At 42.0% G+C, this 26,469-nt stretch overlaps 1 protein-coding gene across 8 annotated transcripts in view; it reads right to left on the minus strand.

Annotated features, from left to right (window-relative positions):
- Positions 1 to 26,469, minus strand: part of LOC109936216 (1-phosphatidylinositol 4,5-bisphosphate phosphodiesterase beta-4-like) — a 537,830-nt gene that overhangs the window by 126,811 nt on the left and 384,550 nt on the right. For 6 of the 8 annotated variants that reach the window (XM_048601091.1, XM_048601092.1, XM_048601094.1 and 3 more), the window contains 9 exons: positions 26,120 to 26,199; positions 25,923 to 26,007; positions 25,352 to 25,442; positions 23,075 to 23,170; positions 22,946 to 22,966; positions 19,916 to 20,019; positions 17,532 to 17,567; positions 9,496 to 9,637; positions 2,500 to 2,584 (listed from right to left, as the gene is read on the minus strand). In XM_048601091.1, the coding sequence (XP_048457048.1) occupies positions 2,500 to 2,584; positions 9,496 to 9,637; positions 17,532 to 17,567; positions 19,916 to 20,019; positions 22,946 to 22,966; positions 23,075 to 23,170; positions 25,352 to 25,442; positions 25,923 to 26,007; positions 26,120 to 26,199 (740 nt within the window). The remainder of the gene's footprint in view (positions 1 to 2,499; positions 2,585 to 9,495; positions 9,638 to 17,531; positions 17,568 to 19,915; positions 20,020 to 22,945; positions 22,967 to 23,074; positions 23,171 to 25,351; positions 25,443 to 25,922; positions 26,008 to 26,119; positions 26,200 to 26,469) is intronic. The other 2 variants (XM_048601098.1, XM_048601099.1) reach the window with 1 other exon arrangement.

Below are 26,469 nucleotides of genomic sequence, written 5' to 3' on the forward strand. Positions count from 1 at the left end.
GCTGTGTTCATCCAGCTCTACACCTTGTTATCTCAGATTCTCCAGCATCTGCAGTTCCTACTATCTCAGGTGAACTCTATACCTTGGATTAACGCAGTGAACCTTCTCTGGTCTGCATCCAATGCCAGCATATCTTTTCTTCGATAAAGGGACCAAAACTTTTCACAATTTTCTAGGTGTGGTCTAGCTAGTCCCTGTACAGTTCCAGCAAGACCCCTCTATTTTTATACCCCATTCACTTTGAAATAAAAGCCAATATTTCATTTACCTCCAGCAAATTGGTCTTTAGCCCCATTAGTTTCCTCAGTACTTTTTTTTTTATCTAATGACTGTTGTTGTATTTATTTTTATCCCCATTTTGCTCCTTGATTATTTAGTATTTTTGGAATGTTAACAGTGAAGACTGAGAAAAAGTACTTATTCAGCTTGTCTGACATTTCTTGGTTCCCCAGTATTATTTCCCTAGCTTCATTCTCTAAGGGCCTATATTCATTTTGGCCTCTCTATTCCTTCTTAAATATTTAAAGAAGTTCTTACTGTCCATGTTTATGTTACTTGCCAGTATACACTCGAAGTTTATTTTCTCCCTCGAATAGTTTTTTTCGACATCTTCTGTTAGGTTTTAAAACTTTCGCAATCGTCCCATTATCTTTGGCACATTTTATATTTTCTTTCAATTTGATACTATCCTTAACGTTCTTTGGGAAACATGGTTGGTTTATCCCTATCCTGCATTCTTTCTCCCTGACAGGGACATAGTTTTGTCGTAAATCATGAATAATTTTCTTAAATGCCTGCCATGGTTCATCAGCCTTTCTTTTCTGCTAAATCCTTTCCTACTCCATTCCGGCCAACTCTGTCCTTATTCCTTTTTAGTTACACTCATTTAAGTTGTTTCCAACCCAGGTTTCTCACTCCCAAACTGAATGCTAAATTCTACCAGGTTATGATGACTGTTTCCTAGGGATCTCTGACTCTGAAATTATTTCGTAAACTTGTCTCAATATTCTTTCCAGATCCAAAATAACCTGTTTCCCTTTTCAATCCACAACAGACTAGTCTTGAAACTGTTGAATATACGTTACAAATTCTTCCTTGTGGCTCTCTCTCCAAATTTGATTTCTGCAATCCGCATGAAGATTAAAGTCACGCATGATTAATGTACTGCTTTCCTGACACGGCATCACTCTCTCCTGATTTATTTGCTGTTAGACAGTATAGTTACTGTTAGAGGACCAATATACTACTGCCACTAGTGTCTTCCTCCAACTGAATTCTCTTACTTTTACCAACACGTATTCTACGTCTTCTGATCCAAGATCATTTATTGCTGTCTTACTTATTCAATCTCATATTCACAAAGATCGCCCCAAACACCCTGTCCAAACTGCCTTTAATTTGTTCTGAATTTGACATGCATTTAACAGCTGGTAATTTTGCCATTTTTTTCCAACTTTGATTGTGTATGCTGTTTTTTCTTTTGAAAAGGTTTGTACACTGTTCCTTCCTTTCCCACTTTGGTTATTGTCAGCCTAGAATGCTTGCCACGTCCTTTTGCTTTGTGAGCCTATGTTCTCCCATTCTGAATCTCTACCCATCCACCCTCCTTTAATTTAAAGCCCTCTCTACACGCTTATTCTATTTGCTAGGACAGTAGCCCCAGGATGGTTCTAGTGAAGCCAGTCCCATTGGTGCCAATGACCCATGATCTGAAACCCATTCTTCCATATCAATCTTTGAGCCAGTGTGTTAAGACTCACTGAATCTTCTTTAGATCTACATCTGAAGACAGACTTGCTGACTGTTTATCAAACTATGACGAAGGGCCATGGTTTTAAGTGATGGGTAGAGCATGATGGCAGATCCTGAGTTTAAGTGAGCCAGAGTAATGATCAAACTGCATGCTGTTGGTGTTAGTCTGATTCAGAGACTCAATGCTAATTCAACTGAGCTAATGGGCCCTGACATGAACTTGTAATGGTGACTGTGACAATACCTCTGGTTGGTTAATGTTTCACTCGCACATTTCAATCTCTTTAAGATTCACATCCTCCCAAAACCACAAAAAGTACTTAACCCATGAAGATGGGAACATAACTTGATTCAAGATGTCTCTCAATGCATCAATGATGTTATCCAGCGGGTATATAGCATGACCACTTTCTGCCTTCTTCCTTTGTACCCCATCAAGTGAAAAAAAAATCACAGCATGGGGAATTGTAAGAGCGTCATACAGTTGACCTCTTCCAGTGTTAATATCATGCTCCATTAAACCAATGCTTTCATCCGCTGCATATTTTATGTTGGAATGTCATTGAAGCTGTTCTCATCCCTTAGATACTATTAAATCAGCTACAGCAATTGCTGTAGTCTCTGCAAGGCAGACAGGCAGAGTCAAAACATGAGCTCAGTATTCAGTGTTTGTTGCTGAGCTACTCAGGCAGCTTGGCTGCATTTGTTCAGAATGTGCCGCCTCGTTCATATCACCACAAAGGATACTTGACGAACTCTATTGCGTGGGTTTTCAGGTACCCGAGTCCAACTGATTCATTGAACGAAGACATGTTGTAGTGAATATTCCGCTCTGCAGAAATATGAATTCACAAAGCTAGGTTAGGAAGCAGATATGCCTGAAGCAGTGAATACAGGAATGGTTCTTTCTTCAACCATGTCCAGTAGTGGTGCTATTGCTGAGGGTCACGCAGTTTCTGTATTTTTCCTCTGAAGTTTGGACACTGAATACCTGCAATGAGCCACTGAGTCAGAATTCCCTCTGCTGGCTATGGCAGCACTAGCATAATGGCTGTCCTAATTTCGAATGCTTCCACAAAGCACTGTCCATGTAACATTATTTTGCTTAAAAATTTAACCACAAAAGCAATTAGTCACAGGCGTTTTGGGGGCTACAGTCGTCCGCTGTGTAGCAGTGCAGGTGATAAATATTCCTGAAACAATGCGTATTTAGAAAATGTTTATCTGTAACCTACGTTGCTATAAAAGTGAGCGATTACACGGCAGCAGATGTAATAGCAATTTGTTCGCATAGCACAGAAAACAGCAACTGCAAGGGCACTTGTACCGCAGTGGCACTGCCCCCACCTCCAGGCTAGGAGGCCTGGGTTCAAGTCCCACCTGCTCCAGAGGTGTGTGATAACATCTCTGAACAGGCTGATTAAAATATTGACTGTAACTGAAGTCTACTAGGCAGCAAAATGCTGCAGTGATGCTGTGAAAGGATTGAGGAAAAAAAATACACTCCAAACAAAGAAAGGGGTTTATTGCTCCTAATGGACAATGGATGCATTTTCAACATGCCCCGTTCATAGAATCATTTCCTCCCTACAGTGTGGAAACAGACCATTTGACCCAACGAGTCCACACTGACTCTCCAAACAGCATTCCTCCTACAACCATCCCCTACCTTTTTCCCTGTATTCCCATGCTAACTCACCTAACCTACACATCCCTCGATACTATGGGCAATTTAGCATGGCCAATTCACCCAGCACATCTTTGGACTGTGGGAGGAAACCGGAGCACCCGGCAGAAATCCACGCAGAATGGGGAGAATGTGCAAACTCCGCACAGACAGTCACCTGAGGGTGGAATCAAACCCGGGTCCCTGGCGCTGTGAGGCAGCAGTGCTAACCACTGTGCCACACAAGTGGTATCTTGTCTCTTTTTATTTACCAGATGCATGTTTAGGAATCACTTAAAAAGTAAAGCAGGATGATATTTGCTGTGCAATGCTTTTCATGGCAGCATTATAAGAAATGAAGGAGAAGCGGATTCATTAAAAACCAGAGAAGAAGGAAGAGCTAAAAATGTTGGAATAAATGAAAAGTCTAATACTGAGATGCTTGCATAATGCGACATGGAGAAAGCAAAGTGTTATCATTGTTGCCATCAAGTGGTGAGCAGGCTTGAGTTACATTTAATAATTATAAATCAGACTATTACAATATTTAAAATATCTGATAATGGATATCCAGGAGTGGTTATAAGCCTCCTTTATTAAGCAACATTCTTTGTCACTTTTAAGCTTGGAAGCGAGATGTTTTCCACTGCAACATTACACATTGTATTATTTCCTTTATTGTTGCCTTGCTCTCTTGCCTTTGTCTTCTGTATTTAGTGTATCACATCATCCCAAATTTAATTCCCTGCCCCCAAAAGACAACACCTCCTGCAGCACAGTGCCCTCAGTACTGCAGAGAAGAGTGGGCCTTGATTTTTACACTCTGCACTATAGGAAGGTTAGCGTAGGGCTTATATAATTATTGGTAGGGCCTTGGGTGGTGTTGTAGAACAGAGGGACCTAGGGGTTCAGGTGCATAATTCTTTGAAGTTTGCATCACATATAGACAGGGTGGTTAAAAAGATGATTAACATGGTTGCCTTCATTGCTCAGTCCTTTTGTTGAGGCTGTACAGGACACTGGTGAGGCCTCTTCTGGAATACTGTGTCCAGTTCTGGTTGCCCAGTTATTGGAAGGATATTATTAAGCTGGAGAGGGTTCAGAAGTGATTTACCAGGATGTTGCTGGGTATAGAAGGTTTCAGTTATAAAGAAAGACTGGACAGACTGGAACTATTTTCACTGATGCATAGGAGGCTGAGAGGTGACCTTACAGAAGTTTAAAAAATAATGACATGTATCGATGGAATTAATGGTATTTGTCTTTTCCCTAGGACAGGGGAGTTCAAGACTTGGGGGCATATTTTTAAGGTGAGAGGAGAGAGATTTTAAAAAGACATGAGGGGCAAAGTTTTTACACAGAGTGTGGTTCGCGTGTGGAATGAACTTCCAGAGGAAGTGGTGGATGTGGGTACAATTACAACGTTTGAAAGACATTTGGATAAGTACATGAATGGGAAAGGTTTGGAGGGATATGGGCCAGGAGCAGGCAGGTGGGACTAGTTTAGTTTGAGATTATGTTCGGCATGGACTGGTTGGACCGAAGGGTCTGTTTCCGTGCTGTATGACTCCATGTGATTGCACTGGAGGGGTTGCAGAGGAGATTCACCAGGATGTAGCCTGCAATGGAGCACTCTAGCAATGAAGAGAGGCTGGATAAGCTCGGCTTGTTGTTTTTGGAGTGATGAAGGCTGAGGAGGAACCTGATGGAGGTATTATTCATAGAATCCCTACAGTGTGGAAACAGGCCCTTCGGCCCAACAAGTCCACAACAACCCTTGGAGCATCCCGCCCAGACCCATACCCTTATAACCCACCTAAGCTACACATCCCTGGACACTATGGGCAATTTAGCATGGCCAATCCACCTAACCTGCACATCTTTGGGCTGTGGGAGGAAACCGGAGCACCAGGAGGAAACCCACGCAGACATGGGGAGAATGTGCAAACTCCACACAGACAGTTGCCTGAGGGTGGAATCGAACCCGGGTCCCTGGCACTGTGAGGCAGCAGTGCTAACCGCTGAGCCACCGTGCCGCCCAAAAACGCTTAAAGCCTCCCCGGCGGGGAATTGAACCTGGGCCTCCTGCGTAATAGGTGGGAATACTAACCACTATACCACCGAGGACCGAGGTGTTTAAGATTAAGAGGGGCATGGACAAGGTGGATAGAAACCAGCTTGTTTCCCTTTGTTGAAAGTTCAATAACAAGGAAGCATAAATTTAAGGTGAAGTGAAAATGCCTGGGACGAAAGTTGAGATGGGGCGCCTCAACATGTTGAAAAGTACTTGGATGAGCACTTGAAATGTGATAACATTCAAAGCTATGGACCTAGGGTTGGAAAGTGTGGTTGGGCAGAGTTAATGCGGCTTTGACCGTACAGACTTGATGGCCTGAAGGGCCTCTTCTCTGCTGTATGATTCTACATTTATATTTGTAGCCATTTCTAACACTTTGTTTTAGTGTCAGCTGGGACTCTGCTGGTAGCACTCTTAACCCTGGATTCAAGGCCCAATCTCATGCTTGGGTACAAAAATCAAAGCCAACTCCCCATTGCAATACTGAAAGCGTGCTGCACTGTCGCAGAGTCTGTCTTTTGGGGTGCAAGGGATCAAATTTGGGAGGATGTGATAATTAAATACGGAAGACAAGGCAAGAAAGCAAGGTTACAATAAGGCAATAATATCGAAGAATGGCAGGAAGGGGCTAAGTGATCAAATCTAACACAGCATTACCAGGTAATGCTAGGGGTTACAAAAATAGTAAATAGACAGACTAATGACTCCTTATCAGAATGCTTGTATTATTTCTAACAGAACAGGCGAACTGGCAAAACAAGTAGAAATAAATATGCTTGATATAATAGCCATTACAGACTCATGACTTCACAATGACAGAAGCCTGAGAACTGAATATATAACATTTAGGAAGGTAAAGAAGCTGTGAAAAGGTGGAGGGGAAACTCTGTCAATTAAGGATAACATTGATACAATAGAGAGCTATTACTGCAGTTCTTGGGATTAGAAGAGTAGAATCAATTTGGATACAGGTGAACCAGAAGTAAGCCATAAATCGTAGGAGTGGTGTAAAGTCTTCTTTACAGTAACCACATGATAAGATGGGATAGACAGGGCAAAACAATGGAGGCTTTGAAGGCTCTGTGGTCCACACTGAGAGTTGGTAAGTGAGAGTTTTTAGGCTTAGTATCTGTCTAAAATCTAGTGTTTTCTTTAATTATTTGTTAAATATTACTCTTTAGGCTAAGAGAAGCTTTATTAGGCCTTAAAACAGGGGTAGAGCAGCTTTCTGGGAGCAGCTGGTTAATAAAGTGGCTGGTTAAAACTGGCTTTAGGGTTCCTGTGGTAGCATCCCTGCCTCTGAGCCAGGAGACCTGGGTTCAAGTCTCGCCTCTTCCAGAAGTGTGTAATAATAACTTGAAACAGGCTGATTCTATAAAAGTATGCTTAAAACTGGTTTTCTAGAGCTTGAATTCAGTGTTCTCGGAAGCACAAAAAGAAGACCTCTTCATTGATAGCTTGGCTGCACAGAAAGCTGCTTTGGCAACACAGAGTGCAAAATGGAGGGTTGGTGAAGAGGGAAAGGAAGAGCTCCTTTCTTCAATCTTTTTCTGCCTCCAAGAATTGGTTCTTACTTTGGTACGGAAGAAGAAGCTGATCGGTGAGTAACCGGTAAATGTTTCCATTTGCCCTAATTGTAATAAATAGCTTTTCCAAGTTATGGTATGGCAGGTCAGCTCAGCCAACTGGAACATACAACTGGCAGCAAGCCGGAAGTTATAGCTGCTCCATGTGTTATCTTAAGAAAGCTGCACAAGATTTGAGCCCTGGTTGTAAGGAGTCAAGCAATGGCTCGAGTCACTGTTCTGTATCTGTGAGACAGAGAGCTAGGTGGCTAATGCATTCAAGGTCACTTGAATCCTCTTGGTCACACTGCCTATTAGGAATGTACAGGCAGACAGGGAATGGATGTTTGCTAGGATGTCTAAGAGAGGCAGGCAGTGCTGGAGAGCTGAGTCAGCCTTGTGTGCTGAGTGATCCATTTTGGACACTGGTGAGGGTGATCCTTCTCCTGGTACTATAGTACTCAAGTCTATAGCACCACGGGCAATCCAGCTGTACAGGAAGGAGAGGAAGATGAGTGGAACAGGAGTAGTGACAGGGGAGTCTACTGTTAGGTCATCTCAGAGGGAGGGGGCTCTCTCGTGAGTCAGGCGGCGAGGCAGAGAGACCTGCTCTGCCTCTTCCAGGGATGGGCCCTGAACCTAGCACTGATCAGGCATCCATAAAGACACCTGAATTGAAGAGTGAGGGAGGAGATGGTCCCTGGAAGTGCCCAGTTAGAACTGACCGCCAATCAGATGCACTTGGCACTGACAGAGACAGTGAAAAGGATCCCAGAAATCCGGAATTACAGAGGACCTTGGGATGAGGTATACGATTTTCATGGAAAAGCCACCTTGGGTTGGGGGGGGTGGTGATTACCGAGAGAGGGGGTGAAAAGAGAGTTGGACGTTGGTAAACTGCCAGCGCAGGTGGACCTGTCGTCATGGTAACAGACCTGCCTGTAACTGGGTTAATCACAACAGCGATAGGCAGTGGGAGCTGAGCCCTTCAAGAGGATCGTGGGGCTGGAGGAGACGACACAGAAAGAGAGCCCATGAGACCATAGGGGCATTTGAAAACAGGGATCTACAATCCACATGATCCAAACGCACCTGTATTTCAGGGTTTTCAAGAGGGAGATTGACATAGTTTTTCAGACTAAAGGGCTCAGAGGTATAGGGAGACAGCGGGAACAGGGGTCTGAGTTGGATCGAACAAAAACAGAAACCGTTGGAGAAGGTCCACTGATGGGCTTGAAAATGTTACCATTGTGTTTTCTCTCCACGGGTGCTGAACGGCCTACTGAGTTTCTCCAGCAGTTTCTGCTTTTGCTTGTTTCAGTATATTCAGCTCTTTATTTCATATTATTGAGTTGGAAGATCAGCCATGGTCATATTGAATGGTGCAGCAGGTTTGATGGGCCGAATGGCTCATTCCTGTTCCTATTATCCACGTTTCCGTGTAAATTTATTCTCAGAATATTACAACTTTTGACACTGCTTACCAACACTTCTCTTTCCACAGATGCAGACTTCCACAGGGCAGTGATGGTGCAGGCAATTTATACTAATTTAATGTTACATCAGAGCCTTTTTGCATTCATAAGAGATATTCCAATCCACATTCATGAGGATTAAACTTTATTTTTGGGTGCTCCTTTCCAATAAATTACCAGCAATTGCTGGAAAAGAAAAAGCCACAGTTGCTGAGTGGTTAGCACTGTTACCTCACAGCACCAGGGACCCGGGTTCAATTTCAAACTCAGGCAGTCGTCTGTGTGGAGTTTGCACATTCTCCCTGTGTCTGCAGGGATTTCTGCCTACAGTCCAAAGATGTGCAGGTGAGATGGCTTGGTCATGCTAAATTGCCCATAGTGTCCATAGATGTACAGGCTAAGTGGGTTAGCCATGGGAAATGCGGGGTTACGGGGACAGGGTAGGGGGTGGGATGCTCTTCAGAGGGTCGGTGTGGATTCAATGGGCTGAATGGCCTGCTTCCTCACTGTAGGCATTCATTGATTCACAAATTTCCTTTGGGTAAGGTCAGCAAATTTCCTTTCCTAGTCTGGCCAACGTGCAACTCCAGATCTAGAGCAATGTGGCTGACTCTTAACTGCCCTCTGAAATGGCCCTAGTAAGCCACTCAATTTAAGGGGAAATTATGATGGGCAATAAATACTGGCCTTGGCAGCGATGTCCACATCCTATGAAAGAATTAAAAAAGAAAGATAGCCCTTTGGACACACACTGGCTGGAAAAGCCCAAGTTGAGATTTATGTAATGTTCATTTTGTTTCTATTAGAGGTTGGAATGTTCTATTTAATATTCGAATTGCTGGCATGAAGTCACACCATTTTATTAATGAATGAAACGATTGTTATTCTTGTAACCATGTAAAATTCTGCAGACGAAACATACATCAATGCTTGTTCCCAACTTTAATGAAGTTTATATACCTTCTGCTACCTGAAATCCTTGAAATTTCACAGGTTGGGCATAGTTCACCATAGCAGAGAGGTAAGGATGGATATTGGTGGTAGCACCAACATATGTATAAGACGATACCCAAGCTTGCTCGTCTTCAACAGTTATTGTCCCCTGTAAAAATGAAGAGAACATTTTGAACATCAATTTGTGTTAGAATTCTATTCTGTATCAGTGAACATACGAAATAATTTTTCTCCACTGTATGAATTTACACATTAATAATTGAGGATGGCCAAACAGGATGGTTATGCCACAGGATAAATTAACTGTCGGTGGAAATTTCTGCTAATTGTGGGAATTTGAGGAGGCAGTTGAAATTAAACCATTTCTTTTGGGTGTTAGAACCATTTTGAAAGCTTTGATGTGTATATTTTCCCCCAAATGTATACAAGAAACAGACTTTGCATGAGGTGGTATGGTGGCTCAGTGGTTAGCACTGCTGCCTCACGGCACCAGGGACCCGGGTTTGATTCCAGCCTCGGGCAACTTTCTGTGTGGAGTTTGCGCATTCTCCCTGTGTCTGTGTGGGGTTCCTCCCACAGTTGACGGATGTGCAAGCTGGGTGGATTGGCTAGGGGAAATGCAGGAATAGGGTAGGTGGGTGGAGTGCTCTTCAGAGGGTTGGAGTGGACTCGGTGGGCTGAATGGCCTGCTTCACACTCTGTAGGGATTCTATGGTTCATAAATTTCCCCTCCCACCTTGGTTATACCCTCTTCAAACTGGCAGAAGATACAAAAGTTTGAAAACATGTACAGACAGCTTCTTCCCACTGTTATGAGACTTATGAATGGTTCTCATATGTTGGAGTTGATCTCTCTCTGCACCTTCTCTGTAGCTGTAACACTATATTCTGCATTCTATTCTATTACGCTGATGTACTTATGTAAGGTATGATTTGTCTGGTTAGCACGCAATACAATATTTTTCACTGTATCTCGGTACGTGACAATAATAAGTTAATTCAAATCAAATAAAAAAAAACTCCAGTGTCTGCCTTGAGGGGAAACATTTTCTCAGAATCTACATTGCCAAGTTCCCTCAGGATCTTCTAGGTTTCAGTGAGATCATCTCTCATTCTCCTGAACTCCAATTAATACTGGCCCAACCTGTCCAAAATTTCTTCATAAGTTAACTCCTTTCGTACGTACAAACCGAAAGGACACGGTTGCAAGGCAAGGTCTGCACCAAGGCGTGAATGAAAAACATATCTTACCTCTCCTCACCAATCTGCTTGCTAAAGGAGCATCTGTTCACGACAGTACAGGTAAGAGTGACCGCCTCACAGAACTTGTAGAGAGTAAATCTGTTCTCACATGAGGATACCCGCCATTATACTGTGTGTGGAGCTACCATTACGCTAAATGAGATAGATTTCAAACAGATCTAGCAACTCAAGACTGGATGTTCGTGAGGTGCTGTGGTCCAATAACAGCAGGTGAATTGTCATTAAATGCAATCTGCTACCTTGTGGTCTGGCATATTCCCCACTCTCCCACTACCATCAAGCCAGTGGTCGTCCCTGGTTCAGTGAAGAGTACAGGAGGGCATGCCAGGAACAGCACCAGACAACATATCTTAAAAAAAAAGCGTTAGTCTAGTGAAGCTAATAAATAGGATGATTTGTGTGCCAAACAGCAAAAGCAGCAAGTTATTGACAGAGTTAAGCAATTTTGCAATGAGCAGTTCAGATCTAAGCTCTGCAGTCCTGCCACATCCATTTGTAAATGGCAGTAGACAGAGGCTTCACAAATATCCCTGTCCTGAAATAATGGGGGAAGGTGGCACATCAATGCAGGAGACTGAACAGTTCACAACAATCTTTAGCCAGAAGCCAACTAGCTGATTCATCTCCTCCTCCAGAGGTTCACAGCATCCCTGATACCATTCTTCACTCGATGTGATTCAACTCCATGCAATGTCAAGAAATGGTTGGGAATACTGGATACAGAATTGGGGGAAATCTCTCCACTGTTTTAAGTCATATCTAGTACAAAAGAAAAGATTTGTGATTGTTGGTGATCAGTCAGATTAGCTTCACGACATCTCTGCAGGAGTTCTTCAGGGTAGTGTCCTAGACCCAACCAGCCTCAGCTGTTTCATCAATGACTTTCCCTCTACCATAAGATCAGAAGCGGGGATATTCACTGATGATTACACAATGTTAGCACCATTCACAACTCCTCAGATAATGAAGCAGGTCATGTCCAAATGCAACAACATCTGGACAATATCCAGGTTTAGGCTGACAAGTGGTAAGTAACATTGATACCACACATATGCCAGGCAATGACCATCTCCAAAAGAGAGAATCTAACCATCATCCCTCGATATTCAATGGGGTTACCATCACTGAATCCCCCACTATCAACGTGCTGGGACTTACCATTGACCAGAAACGAAAGCCCAAGTTTTGGATTGCCAAATAATCACAGTGGCTACAAGAGCAGGTCAAAGACTAGGAATCCTGCAGTGAATATCTCTAATCCTGTCTCCCCAAAGCCTGTCCATCATCTGCAAGGCACAAGTCAGGAATGTGTTGGAATACTCACCACTTGCCTGTGCAGCTGCAATGACACTCAAGAAGCTTGATATCATCCAAGATAAACTAGCCCACTTAACTGACAGCACATTGAAAAATATCCACTTCCTCCACCACCGATGCAAAGTAGCAGCAGTGTATGCCATCTATAAGAAGTTCTTCACTAACTCACCAATTGTCTTTTGGCAGTACATTCCATAGCCACTACCATCTAGAAGGACAAGGGCAGTAGATACATGGGGATAGCACTAACTATCCATGGGGATAGCATGTCCAAGCCATACACCATCCTGACAGAGAAATACATCACCGTTCCTTCAGTGTCACTGGGTCAAAATCCTGGAATTGCCTCCTTAATGGCATTGCAGGTGTACCAACAATACAATGGACTGCAGAAGTTCAAGAAGGCAGCTCACCATCACCTCCTCAAGGGTAACTAGGGACAGGCAATAAATGCTGATCAGCCAGTGATATCTGCGCGCCCTGAATGAGTGAATATAAAAAACACATTCAAAGGTAGACACCCTCCACGTAATGGGAACAACATCTTGGATATATAATAAGAAATGGCTGGGCAGAAAGCAGAAGGCCCACGATGGAGGAAAATTAAGCCCGAAATCTTAACAAGCAATAGCGGCAGATGCATAACACTATCCCTCTGACAGGGTTTGGAAAATACGTTTCTTGTTCCACTTTTTTTGGAGATGGGATGTGAATACCGCATGTGCTAATTATGATGGAATCTGAATGGGTTACTAGGCCATTTCAGAAGGCAGTTAAGAACCAACCACATTGCTTTGGGACTGAAGTTGCATGTAGGTCCGACTGGGTAAGGCTGGCAGATTTCCTGCTCTTGAAAGGCATCAGCAAAGCTGCTGGGTTTTCACAACAATCCGGGTCATAGAATCATAGAGATGTACAGCATGGAAACAGATCCTTCAGTTCAACTGGTCCATGCCATCCAGATATCCTAAACTGCTCTAGTCCCATATGCCAGCATTTGGCCCATATTCCTCTCAACCCTTCCTATTCATATACCCATCCAGATGTCTTTTAAATGTTGTCATTGTACCAGCCTCCACCACTTCCTCTGGCAGCACATTCCATACACACACCAGCCTCTGCGTGAAAAAGTTGCCCCTAAGGTCCCTTTTAAAATCTTTCCCCTGTCATCTTAAACCTATGCGCTCTAGTTTTGGACTCCCCCCTCCCCAGGGAAATGACTGTCTATTTACCCCATTCATGCCTCTCAGGATTTTATAAACATCTATAACATCACCCCTCAGCCTCTGAGGCTCCACGGAAAATAGCCCCAGTCTATTCAGTCTTTCCCTACAACTCAAACCCTACAACCCTAACCCTTCAGCCCTGGCGACATCCTTGTAAATCTTTTCTGAACCCTTTCAAGTTTCACAACATCCTTCCTATAGCACAGAGACAAGAATTGCATGGAGTATTCCAAAAGTGGCCTAACCAATGTCCTAAACAGACCTCCCAACTCCTTTAATCAATGCATTGACCAATAAAGGCAAGCATACCAAAAGCCTTCTTCACTATCCTGTCTACTTGTACCTCCACTTTCAAGGAACTATGAGCCTGTATTCCAAGTTCTCTTTGTTTGGCAACACTCCTTCCCGTTAACGTATAAGCCCTGCTCTTATTTGCCTTTCCAAACTGCAGCACCTCACATTTATCTAAATGAAACTCCATCTGCCACTCCTCAGCCCATTGGCCCATCTGATCAAGATCCCGTTGTTCTGTGAGGTAATCTTCTTCGCTGTCCACTACACTCCAATTTTGGTGGCATCTGCAAACTTACTAACCATACCTCCTATGTGCAAATCTAAATCATGTATATAAATAACAAAAAGCAGTGGACCCAGCAACGATCCTTGTGGCACACCACTGGTCACAGGTCTCCAGTCTGAAAAGCAACTCTCCACGACCACACTCTGCCTTCTACTTTTGAACCTGTTCTGTATCCAAATGGCTAGTTCACCCTGTACTCCGCGTGATCTAATCTTGCCAACCAGTCTACCATGAGGAACCTTGTCAAATGCCTTACTGAAGTCCATAGATCACGCCCACCACTCTGCCCTCATCAGTCCTCCTAGTTACTTCTTCAAAAGTACCCAAGGGTCATTTCACTATCACTGTTATTGAGAGCAGCATTTTATTCTAGATTTATTAATCAGTTGCATTTTAATTACTTCAGCTGCCAGGGTGGAGAGCAGTACTTTTGGGGGCCCAAGGTGAGCTTGTTGGCGGGGTAAAAGGCATTTAAGCCGGCAGTTGGGTAGCAAATGGAAACCCCGTTGCCTTCCTACCTCTCCCCCAATTTAAGCAAGTCTGAGGTGGTCATGTCCACTTCAGGACTTCCTCCCATCACCTCCGGTATTCACCCAATGATGGCTGGAGGACATGTTAGCGGGAAGTTCAAAGTAGGCTCTGCCCAGGTTCACTGCGGGCTTCTGTGGAACAGGAGTACCCAATCGAGGGGTTTGGCATCAGGAATCAAGATGGACAGGAGGGCGTGGAGAATAGCGCCAAGAGAAAGTAATGAAGGGAAGAAGTCTTGCATTCCAACTCAGCAAGTTGAAATCTACAACCACTGATCAATGGGATAATCACGGCTCTATTCAAATGGAGTATTTCTGTCATCTCATGATTAATAAACTTCATCACTGGATTGGAAGTTATGTTTTCTCTCATTTTATGCTTCATGCCAATTTGTGGGCATCTGTTCTGCTCCAACAGAACTTGCTGAGGATTCAGATCTCCCCAGATGCTGCTAGACCTGCTGGATTTCCCCAGCAATTTCTGTTTTCGTTTCAGATTCCCAGCACCTGCAGATCTTTGTTCTTTTTCACTTCCTGAGGATTGCTCCCTTTGTATGTGTAACCTCCAGACAGACAATCACAGTTTCTCACGGGCAATTCTGAGCAAGGGTCACCGGATCCGAAACATTAATTCTGACTCTTTCTTCACACATGCTGTCAGACTTGCTGGGCTTTTCCAGCAACTTTGTTTTTGTTCCTGATTTACAGCATCCACAGTTCTTTCAGGTTTTTTTTTCAATTAGGCAGTGGATCCAGCGATGTCCACATCCCATGAATGAACACACAAAAATAACAGCTGACATTAAACATACTATTTATAACAATTTTATTCATGCTTATTATTCCTTTGAAGATTTGCCTCATGTCCCCACTCAATTTTTCCTTCTCCAATAAACTAAGTTTAGCTCCATGTGTCTCTCCATATAATTTAGAAGCCCAAGTTTTGGGTGTTTTGACCCTCTGTGCAATGTATCCATATGAAACTGTGGATGTCAGTTTGGAGAATGACGTGCAAGTTATCAGGTGGGAGCGAGCTCACTTAATCCTATCATTCACTGCCTTGGACAAAGAAGTACATCAATTGCCTGCAAATCTGTTGGCATGCTTCTTTGAAGAAAGTGCTTTCTACTTCTCTAGATCTGAGACAGAGATATTCACCCACACAGTGAGTTATAGAGAGGAGGAGAGAGTAAGAGACAGAGGGAGAAAGCCAGAGTGAAAATGACAGAGTGAGTGAAAGAAAGATAAAAATATTCATCGAAGGTCCTTGTGATCTCTGAAGGGTTAGTGACGCAAGTATATTGGTGCGAGGCTTGAGAGGGTCATCATCCTTTTGGCAAGCAATGGTGCATAGATTGTCACGTAAATACCAATAAAAATATACAACAAGAAGGAACATTAGACAGATGCATGCATCAAACAGAAGTCTTAAAGTTCAATTTGAGGACACAGGGCATATGGGCGATGACATCTTGTTAGACTAATGAGAACCATATGTACCTCAGATATCATGTCTCAGGACGTGTACTAAGAAGCTCTGTTCCAGCTTATTTAAATTTAGGTTCCAACAACTCTACAAGGGTTTGTAACAGTTTAGGCAGCATAGAAGCAGCAAAGCCAGACACAGCAGATCAAGCAGCATCAGAGGAGCAAGCAAGTCGACATTTCGGGTTGAGACCCTGGAGTCCTGATGAAAGGTCCTGTCCCAAAACGTCGATTTCCCTGCTCCTGTGATGCTGCCTGACCTGCTGTGTTCCTCCAGCTCCACACTGTATTGCCCATGACTCCCAGCATCTGCAGTTCTTGCTATCTTCGAGTCACTGAAAACCCTACGGCTAAGCCTTTTCCAAGCATGCCCATCTTGAAGAAGTTGTCCTCCTCATTCCGAAAAGATCTCAGTGAATCTTTCTCCCGCTGCAATCCACTGGTGATCTCCTCCGCCCTGAAGCTCTTCGACCACATACTGAAATAAATCTGTAACTACAGCCACATCTCTGCTCTCAGTATCTGCCTACGCAACTGGCATACCCCCCTTCCCCATGGACTCCAAACAGCATTCAGATCATCCCAATTTGGACCAAACCGCGACAACCATTATCTACAGTACCTCCAGAAATGGTTTTCCCTAGGGATCCTCAGCTCCACGATCACAGTCATGCCATGACATCTTCTCTCACTACAGTCAGCCCTATCCCAGCTCAGAGCCTCTCTTTCCCGGATCTGCAAAGGACCTCTACTGTTTTTCATTCTATACAGGATCCATACCCTAAACAAACGGTTTTTCTCCGCCCTATTGGACATCAACGATTGTAAGTACACCAAACTCACTCGTACTTACCTCCAAACACAGACCTCCTCCACTACCCTCGACCCCAACCCCATCCCCAAGCGGCTCCTGAATCCATCCGGCGCCATTAACCATGCAGTCCCCTTGGCTGCTCCCACTCCCTTCAAAAGTGCTACTGCTGCCAACAACATCACTGCCACTGACCACATCGCTAGCCCAGTCCTGATAAAGGGATCCCAACCCGAAACAGTGACTCTCCTGCTCCTCGGATGCTGCCTGCTGTGCTTCTCCAGCTCCACACTGTATCGACTCTGACTCCCAGCATCTGCAGTTCTTGATATTTTCTAAGGTATATATTTGAAATTGGACAGGCAATCCTGAACACATTCAACAAATGTTCATTTACGCTTGGCATGCATTGAAAACAAAAATTTTCAACACCTTGAATAAAAAAGGCCTTCTATCTGTAATTAGATGGTACAACCTTCAGGGTTCAACAACTGAAAATTCAATTTGACTTCGTTGGCATTTTCGATAGCAAACTGATGTTGATTGATTACACTTCTTGTTAACAGAGCTTTGCAGATGTGATGTGTCCATAGACAACTTCATTTTTCCTGCAAATGACTGTCTGTAAAATGCTTAATTTGTGGAGATAAGCAGATGATATGTTGGCAGTGCGATGGTATTGATAAGGCAGACAAGACAGAATTGAAGAGTGTAAATGATTAATCTGCAATCATATCCTTCCACTTCTGAAAAACAAATTATGACAGTGAACCTGATTTGTTGAAGAAAGTGCTAAACTTTCTCAAGACAAATGATTAAGCAGAGCCTACCTTTTTGCTATTGTCCTGTTCAGCATCTTCGATTACCTACAAAAGAAAACAGTAGTTGCTTTTCATTCATTCTCTCCTAACGAATAGTTACACATGCATAATTGATTTAGAATGCTCTTAATTCATGACCATTTCTTGATTTCAGCTCTGAAAGGTGAGTGCAGTGAAATTGCAACTGAGAGCAGTTTGGATGTTATAAGGAGTACGGGGTAAAAATGTCAAATAAAATTTTAAAAAATCAATATTCTGAGAGGAATAGAAATTTAGAAAACCACAGTCAACCCTAATTCTAAGTATAATTACAATGGGAATAAGTTTTTTAAAACTGACTCCTGGTTGTATGACTAAAATTAAAATCTTGACTTGAGCAAAATATTCCATATAATGTTCATTTAATTTTAAGATTATTCCTATTTTCCTTTTTGATCGATTTTTTTGTTGACTTACAATCTGCTTTTTTGTTCATTATATTGACCTGTAACTGTTGTTAATATTGGTTACTCTGATGAGGGGAGAACATCGGTTTTTGAACATGAGAACATCACTATGGCAATACTGCCTCCTCAAAATCCATGAAAATCAGTGTTAACTCTCTTCAGAGACAAAATTTATCAGTGCACTTTCATTTTAAGCAAACTGGTTCATGAGTCTCCAAAACTGTGTGAGCCCTATCGTGACATAACGCCCCATTGCTTGAAAGGCCCTGGTGTAAAGCCAATTTCTCTTCTGGGGGTTGGAGCTGTTTCTTGCAACAATTCCGTGCCCTATCTGTCTGAGACAAAGTGAATACTTCCCAAGATCCTTGGATCGCAGTATTAAGATGAACAGTAATGGCAGCGAAAGCTCCCAAATCCCATACTTGGTGTTCAAATTTCATCGAAAGCAACTCTGCCTTGAAATAAATGGGATGTACCTTATATGTATGTTAATCTGGTGGTAATCTGTCTCCCACATATATTTGTTCACAAGACCCTACATGACACAAGTGCAGACCAGCCTCTCCCAGGTGGAAACTACGACTTATGTACGAGCCCCAATATTTCCCTAATTGCTATCAGTTGCCTTAATCACATCAGACCATGCGTATATACACAATCAACTGACACAGCAGAGTCACAGAATTCTTACAGAATTGGCAGAGGAAGGCCATTCAGCCCAGTGTGTCTGTACCAATTTTATCCCCTGGTGGCAATCTCCTGCCTTTTCCCCATATCCCTGCACACTGTTTCTATCTGAATAATCACCCAATGCCCGTTTGATTTCTCAATTGAAACTAGCATTTACAACACCAGCAGCAATGATCAGCTGATATGGGTGAAAGGGTTAGGAGTTGAAGTTGGAGAAGATCTTATAAAATCCTTCCATTTTGCCTTGCATCTAGATTGGGCTGGATGTACCTCTGATCACCTGAAGGCTTCTCAAGGCCACTGTAAAACACTCTGGGTGTCACACCAGTAAAGAAAGATGGGCATCTATATGACGTCTTTCATGACTTCAAAGTGGCGTCCAGTCAATAAAGTACATTTCTGAAGAGCGTCCACTATTGTGGTGTTGATGGCCACAATACCATTGTACAATGATGTTAAACTTCACCCAAGGATTGGAATAAATTATTTGTTCGTACAGTACATGGCTGGATAGGCTAGAACGTTTTCACTGGAGCGTAGGAGGTTGACAGGCAATCCTACTGAAGTTTATAAAATAATGAGGAGTGTGGATAGGGTTAATGGTAGTTGTCTTTTCGCTAGGATGGGGGATTTGAAGACTGGGGGCATACTTTTAAGGTGAGAGGAGACAGGTTTAAAAAAGACACGAGGGGCAATTTTTTAAATATAGAGGGTGGTTCGCACGTGGCATGAACTTTCTGAGGAAGTGGTTGATGTGGGCACAGTTACAATGTTTAAAAGACATTTGGATAAGTACATGAATGGAAAAGGTTTGGAGGGATACGGGTCAGGAACAGGCAGGTGGGACTAGTTTAGTTTGGGATTATGTTCGGCATGATCTGTTTGGACCGAAGGGTCTGTTTCCGTGTTGTATGACTCATTGGCTCTATGTCAATCAGTTTGGACAAGTGCAGCATTGAAATCTGACCGGTTCACATAAATGCCAGAACAGCAAAGATCTCAATTTCTCCCGTAACATACTGATTAACAGTTTACATACAATCACCTCAAGAGCCGTATTAAAATAATTGATCAGAGAGTTAACAACTGCACTCAGATATAATATTTGGACATTTTATACAGGAATGTCAGATAAGATATGCCAGTAGAAATTAACTCTGTGAGGCTTTCAATTATATGAAAATATTAGAAGTTACAGCAAAAGAGACAATAAAACATTCAATGTTAAACATGCAAACCCAGAAATACAACACACACCTTCTTCACGCTATTTATATGAGCCTCCTTCTCTTGATTAATGTCATCAGCAGAAAGTTGGCTATTGAATTTCAGCTCAGGATGAGCTTCCTCGTTTTGGTCAACTACATGTGGAACAAACACCATTATTGTCCATTTCAAATAAAGTGCAACAGTATTGTAAGACTAGTAAAGTTGAAAGTAGTTTTAATTTATAACACACCTCAGTCATAGGAAAACTCAAGGGATTATAATGCCACACTGCAGATGACAAGAATGTTTGTGGTATCCATCAGGTTGCATGTTACCTTCCCCCAACCATTTTTAAATAGTGGCCTGGACTGTCTTGGTGAAAATCTTACCACTTCAACACCTTCATAAGTAAATGACTGCTGACCACTTTGCCTACTTGTGACCAAATGTCTTAGTATTAGTAAAATCAGGAACTGTGTAAAGGGATTACTAGAACTGACAGAGTAGGGAATATATTTTCCTCCAATCAAATAACAGAGGGAGGAACAGCCGTGATCATATTGAATGGCAGAGCAGTTTTAGGGCCACAAGGCCTACTCCTAATTTTCCATGTAAATCCCGTTTCCTATTTGGAATTTTCAACCAGTAACATTTCCCCAGGGACTCAGTTTTCAAAGTTCATAATGCCTGATATTACAATTCTGCCGTAGGGGCCAAACAAAAGTCTGGCTGCTCAGTATCTCAATGATAACAAAGGCTTAATTCTTCCGTGGAATGCCAATCTCTCATCAAAACTTCAGTCTGATTTGAATTGGAGGGAAGTCCAAACTTCATTCAGGACCAAAAAGGGACTAATCATTGCTATGATGGAGAACTGCAAGGCCAAATTTAGTGAGTAGAGGGTAGCCAGTTGTAAAAGGCAGGCAACTTACCAGATAAATGTGAAGTTGCCATGCTCCCAGAGGGCCGCTCTCTCTTGACAGAGAAAAGACTGGTGGTGAGTTTTTAATCTGAGGGTCTCCACAGCTCAGGTGAGGTTGAGAAGACAGAATCTTTACAGTAAACTCAGCTGGTGTGGGGACTGAACCCTACCTCACAAACCAGCCATCAACTAGCACACCCACTCAGAGGTGTGCAGCGTCAATCACCTGGAAGATCTAGAAGAGGCAACTCAATTCCAAAATAAATAGCACAAAGGGAAGGCACATAAAGGATTACTGTAAAATAACAGCAACAGAAATCCTCAAAGCAGGTCTGCCCACAGTTGCTGGTGACTTTAAATCTTTTCATTTCTTTCCTCGCTATGTCCATAGAATCCCTACAGTGTGGAAGCAGGCCATTCAGCCCATCGAATCCACAACGACCCTCCAATGAGCATTCCACCCTGACCCACTTCATCCCTGTAGCCCTGTGTTTCCCATGGCTAATCCACCTAGCTTACACATCCCTGGATACTATAAGTAATTTAGCACGGCCAATCCACCTAACCTGCACATCTTTGGACTGCGGGAGGAAACTGGAGCTCCAGGAGGAAATCCACGCAGACACGGGGAGAATGTGCAAACTCCACAGGGACTGGCACCTGAGGGTGGAATGAACTTGGGTCCCAAATGCCGTGAGTCAGCAGTGCTAACCACTGAGCCACTGTGCTGCACGTTCTTATCAAAAGTTGTCAAAGAAACAGATATATCATGTCTGATGTATCTTCTTTTACATTGATCAACTTAATAGGCCTATCCATTGAAACCACTTGCGTAAAGTAACAAAAGTCAACAAAATCACACTGAATGCAACCATCAGCCAGATTGCAGCTCACTGTGTAAGGAGATGGGAGTTGATGCTGAGCAATTTGCAAGCTGTAAAGGTTGTTGAGGCAGTAAAGAGCACTAAGACACTTTCTTTGAGCTGTTCCTCAATTGCTGATACAGGTTTACAATATACACGGTGAATAACTGATTTTAGGGTGTGTTATAAAATAGTTACCGAATAGCACAGAGTTTTGAGATTGAAAGCACCCAAGAAAAAGGCAAAGTGCAGCTACGCCAGCAAAAATTGTTGGAGTAGTCTGTGATCCAATCAGTGAAATTAAACTACTTCTACAAGCATGCAAGTTTTATTTGCCTGTTAAAAGGCTCAGATACCAGCAGTTCTTAAAGAAGTACATGTTCTCATAAAACGTCATGTGCATGACTACTTCTCATTCCAACACCTTCTAACATGCACAGGATTAAGCTTTCCAGGATTGCTGCAAGTGTTCAGTACTGACAGGCTGTGGTTAATTGAGTGTCATATTATTCAAGTTACTTGAGTTTTTAAAGCAGTTGGTGATTCATTCTTTTTTCTTACCTAAACACATCGTTAATCACAGTGATAACATCAATATGAAACAGTTCGTTCTATTTCATTTGTATCGAAGAAAAATTATGAATAAATAGGTCTCTCAATTTGGCTGCTCAGTCCAATTATATTGGACCGTAAGCTCTGCTCACATACTGTAGTTTGATACACCAACATCTTTAAATAAAAGTGATTTCAGAAAGGATGGATAATTTTAGTTCCTTATCCACATATTAGAGTTTTGTGCACATATATATAGAAAAGTCAGCCTAAATTCTCAATAGGATCCACCACAAGAGTGCTGCATCTCATTCAAGAGTGAAATGGTGCAGTCAGATGAATAAATTAGATTAAGTCAAAGTGTTATGGAGAAAACAAGCCAGAGAGAGGGTTTAGAGGTTTAAACAAATTAAGCCGATGTTAAAATGTCAAATAAAGATCAAAATTAGGTCCAATTTTTGTTCTGACCTATTATATAACTGATGTTGTTTTACATTACTTGATTATGTGAGATTACTTTTGGGAAGATTTCTTTCCTCTGACAGAACTGGCGACATGCTTTCTCCATTAGTCACTGAAATGACTTGCGTGAATTTCAGACTTGAGAAAACTGAGAGAGTTTAAGTGCTCCGTAATGTGTCACTTCCAAAAGATTACTACGGTACCTCCAACACTATTCGAAGATAGGAATAAATCAGTTTTTACTAAACCCAATTATTTATCCACAGCTACTTTTCTTACCAGAGTTCGGAGATAGGTCAGCTAGAAATGTAGGACAAGAAAAAAATACAACCATTCAAACTAATTGCTGTCATGGACAATAAATTTTGAAAAAAATTAATCAATGCCAACATTTTTAAACACAGTTACCATTTTCTGTTTCTTCCTCATTTTCATCTTCAAGCATACTAGCTGGACTGGTTGCTTCCCCTCGTTCCATTAACCTTTTAAAAGTTTCAAGTTGCTCTAAAAGTAAAATTGATTTATAAAATATTAAACAAGTAGTTAACCGACAGAATTCACCTTTCACTCTTTTTTTTTACATTACAGAGGCCTCCTGCAATGTTACGCTAACAGTGGTGGTTATGCTGGAGGTGGGATATCTTTGCTTAAGTTCCAAGCTGCAGCTGAGTTTAATTCACACCACTCTCCTGTGCTGCTGTTTGAATTTTCCTAACATTAAAAGAAGTGTGTTAATCAACTTTTTGAAATTGGTTGAAATCTCAGAGATTTTTTTGTGTGTTTCAGTCAGATCACTCAATTAAAAAAACAACAGTGAAGATTAAACTGGATTAAATATTAAACAGGAACTCCCTCTCTAACGGCATTGTGGGTCTACCTACAGCACATGGACTACAGTGGTTCAAGAAGGCAGCTAACCACCACAGTCTCAAGGCCAACCCCGCATGGACAATAAATGTTGACGGAGTCAGTGATGCCCACGTTTCACAAGTAAATATAAACAAAAAACTAAAACAGAGATTGCTGGAAAAGCTCAGCAGGTCTGGCAGCACCTGTGGAGAGAAATTCAACTGCGAACTGTTCTAAGGGTCACTTGAACTGAAACGTGAACTCTGATTTCTCTCCATAGATGCTGCCAGACAGGCTGAGCTTTTCCAGCAATTTCTGTTTTTGTTTCTGATTTCCAGCACCCACAGTCATTTTGTTTTATTTTTAAAAAATGATAAAGCAGATTAAAAGCAGAACATAAACTATATAAGCAAAACTGTGACTAGTTTTGAATTCCAGATTTGTTAATTGAATTCAAATTGCAACACATACCATGGCGAGATTTGAACCCTTGTTCCCAGAATCTAATTATTCTGCTGCAGATATCACTGAAAGAATCAATGTCTTTTAGGACTTCTTTTGAATACCAATTTTTAAAAAAAAAACCTTAAAATTGCTTTCCTGTCAATGTTGGAATGCTCCTCTTTCCAAAGAGGCTATAATGAACCTTTTTTAACATTCTTAAAATAAGGTGACATCAAAATACCAAGAATATATTCAACAGGATCCCAATATTAGAGTTTGATCTTGCAGGCAGTTTAAGTGTTACATCAGAAGATACATTTGCCTTTGTGTGTGATGCATATACTTCCTCATTCCATTGCTAATATATGAATAGTGGAACTGTAATTTCCTGCTTTTGATTAGATTTATTATTGTCACATGTACCTAAGAACAGTGAAAAGTTTTGTTTTGCATGCAGTACAGGCAGATCATGCCAAAGATGATAGGGTGATTGCTTGTAGCATCACCCAAATATAACCAAGTACACTGTTACAACAACAGGTTCATTTTGCCTCCAACGTCACTTGTGCTGTTGGCTGGTCTGTCTTTTATTGCCTGTGGCAGGGCTTGAACCTGGGTCAGCAGAAGATTACCTAAGTCTCTAGATTAACAGTGCAACAATGATACTACTAGGTCCTGACCTCCCCAGTATATCGCTGGAACATAAGAAGTTGAGGGGTGATCTTATAGAGGTTTATAAAATAATTAGGGGTACAGATAAGATGAATGGCAGGTGTATCTTCCCTAGCATGGGACTTTTCAAGACTAGGGGACACATTTTTAAGGCGAGAGGAGAAAGATTTAAGAAAAGACACAAGGGGCAATTTTTTTTATTAAATATGGCGTGGTTCATGTGTGGAATGAACTTCGAAAGGAAGTGGTGGATGCGGGTACAGTTATAACATTTTACAAACATTTGGATAAGCACATGAATAGGAAATGTTTGGAGGGATATGAGCCAAATGCAAGCAGGCAGGACTAGTTTAATTTGGGATTATGCTTGGCGCGGACTGGTTGGACCAAAGGGTCTGTTGCTGTGCTCTATGGCTCTATGACCAGGAATGAAAATCAAGGCCTAAGTGATCATTTCAGACAAGTGGATACTTCAAAGGAATTTTAACAACACTGCACAAATATTGCAGTTAAAGTTCGTAGTCCTACAAGATACAAATTAATTCAATGAGATCTACTATCTCAAACTTATTCATCTATTGTTCCATTTTATCTGACAAGTTGTAAACTCAAGACAACTGAATTCTGCTGGTATTCACCAATACAGACACCTGTTCCACGCCCCGCTTGTTCAATCATCTAGTTAAGAGTTTTTCGGATATTACTCATTACCAAACTTACTTGACTCTACTTCAGGTTTTAATCTTTTATTTTTGATAAGTATTTTTCTTTTCAGATCATTAGGAGATGGCAGAGGTCGGCCAGCTTCAAGCTGTAAAGCAATAAAAAGGCATTGAGTTTATATAGCGCATTTCTTCGCCACAGGATATCCCAAAGTAATGCAGGAAACACAGCCAATTTGCGCTTAGCAAGCTCTCACAAATAGTAATGTGATAATCATCCTTTCTTTTTCAATTGCCGGGACACTGGGGAGTGGCTCCCTGCTCTTCATCCAAAACTTCTGAGAAGAAGGTGCTTAACCCGTCTTTCAAAAGCCAGCACCTCTGACAGTGCGGCCCACTCTCAGTGTTACTCAGCAGTGTCAGCGTTATTGATCTGTAATGTGCTCAGGTCCCGAGTGGGGACCTGAACCAACAATGCTCGCACTTCGGAGTCGAGAGTTACCAGTCACACAACCACAGCAGACATGATGGATGGGTTCACTGCACTACCTGTCCATCACGACGCTGTGTAATAAGTTTAAATTCCAGTGGCTTTTAACATTATACGTGCATAAAAATGGTAATCATACTACGTGGAGTTCATGGGGCTGCTTCAGTAAAAGCTCTCCAAAGATTTCTTCACAGTACTTGGCCATCTTGTACTGCTGGGGTTTACTGTAAAATAGGAATAATTTATCACAGTCACATGATTGTGGCTCTGAGTTCAAAAAACACAACTGCATTAACAGCAGTAACCTATTTTGTTGAGCTTCATATAAGATCTTACCTGCAGTGATTTTCAAAGGACAGGATAACAGGATAATCAGAAGTCACAAATGCAGTTTCTTTGATGGCTTGAATTACATCCTACCAACAAAACAACATCTTCATTACACATTTTAAATAAAGCTGATATAATCTCCAACTTGTCAGAAGTCACAATGACCAAAGCTTCCAGAGTTTTGGTGTGAAAGAAGAATAAGTATTGTCCCTCTGAACTATTTCACTGTCATTATTGTCAATCGGCCTGTAATAATTACATTGCAATCATCGATAATTTGGTGTGAAAGCCAGAAGATACTCTCAGAATAAATGATTAATTAATTGATCAACATATCTGCAGCCAATAAATCTTTA

The sequence above is a fragment of the Rhincodon typus genome, chromosome 9, assembly GCF_021869965.1.
Source record: "Rhincodon typus isolate 14 chromosome 9, sRhiTyp1.1, whole genome shotgun sequence".
In the NCBI taxonomy this organism is placed as follows: Eukaryota; Metazoa; Chordata; class Chondrichthyes; order Orectolobiformes; family Rhincodontidae; genus Rhincodon; species Rhincodon typus.